The sequence below is a fragment of the Egretta garzetta genome, unplaced genomic scaffold (assembly GCF_000687185.1).
Source record: "Egretta garzetta isolate BGI_Z169 unplaced genomic scaffold, ASM68718v1 scaffold368, whole genome shotgun sequence".
NCBI classification, from domain to species: domain Eukaryota; kingdom Metazoa; phylum Chordata; class Aves; order Pelecaniformes; family Ardeidae; genus Egretta; species Egretta garzetta.
This window is the reverse complement of record NW_009260684.1, coordinates 386,389-387,550: the sequence shown is the minus strand read 5'-3', so window position 1 is coordinate 387,550 and position 1,162 is coordinate 386,389. Positions and strand designations below refer to the sequence as shown.

At 63.7% G+C, this 1,162-nt stretch overlaps 1 protein-coding gene across 1 annotated transcript in view; it reads right to left on the bottom strand.

Annotated features, from left to right (window-relative positions):
• The window catches only part of LOC104132559 (discoidin, CUB and LCCL domain-containing protein 1-like), an 11,964-nt gene extending 11,322 nt beyond the window's left edge, over positions 1 to 642 (bottom strand). The window contains 1 exon segment of the mRNA XM_035901303.1: positions 600 to 642. Within this exon segment, the coding sequence (XP_035757196.1) occupies positions 600 to 642 (43 nt within the window).
• Between the last annotated feature and the right edge of the window lie 520 nt (positions 643 to 1,162).

Here is a 1,162-nt window from a genome sequence, read left to right as displayed (position 1 = left end):
GCTCCCAGAGGGGCTGCTGTGCCAGGGGGAGTGAAATTTGGGGGAGTTTCTAGCAAAGAAGTTGGGAACCATTGGGATCTGCACAGAATACCCTCTCTTGCCAGGATGGCCCAGCACATGTACCCAAGCTGGGGGTCCTGGACGGACCCCCCCTGGCTCCAACCCCAAGCCAGTGGGTGCGGAGGTGCTAGGGGGTGGGGGGACCCATCCTGGGAAAAACCCATCCCAGGAAAGGAAACCCTCAGTAAAAGCATCCCGAGTGCGGCCGGCGCATGCCAGACGGCCATGCCAGAGATAAGCCAAGAGCTGCACGCGCACCCAGTAATTCCGTTCCAAAGATGCTATTGAGGGGCTGGGAACAGGGAAGGCAGAGCCATGGGGGGTATTGGGACTTGCCCCCGGCCACCGGACATCCACCCCCCTGCCAAAAAAAAATCCATTGCCAAAAAAATGGGAGAATTGGATTTCCGCTGGGTGAGGATGAAGCCGCAGCCGGGCCCCATCGGGGCCATCACTGCCAGGGATTTGTTTGTTTTCTCACAGGATGCAGGAAAGACACAACAGGGCGATGCTCCGGGAAAAGCCCGGCACGCTCCCGCCTCCAGCACGCTGCCGGCCCCGGGAGAGCTCCCCCGCGTCCATCGACGGGTGTGGGATCCGGTGGAAACCCGCTGTGGGATGTCTCCCAAGTCACAGGCAGGGAACGCAGCGGGGTTCTGCCCCCTGGTGATCCTGTCATGGCTCGTGCCTCAGTTTCCCCTCGCTGGGGACAATGCTTTGGATGTCCCATCCCCATCTCCTTGCTCTCGGATGAGTTGGGGATGAGCGACACCGGGAAAAATCGTGTCTTGGGGATGAGGTTTGGCTGAACGCTCCCTCGGGGCCTTCCTGCACCCCAACGTGTGCAAATCCCCCCCGGAGCGACGCTGCCGGGGCCCGCAGCGTCCCCGGGATGGAGCCCGCTGCCCGGCTCTCCCAGCTGCTCACCGTAAGCTCCAGCGATCCTCTTAAACCGGAGCAGAGCCGGGCCCCTGGGGATTAGGGGTTCCCGGGGAAAGCCCTGCGGGCAGGACGGAGCCGACCCCGGGACCCCTGGGACTCCTGGGGCAGGCGGCACCCTGGCACTGGGAACTGGACGGGGGCTGCGGGGCGACCAGGCGGG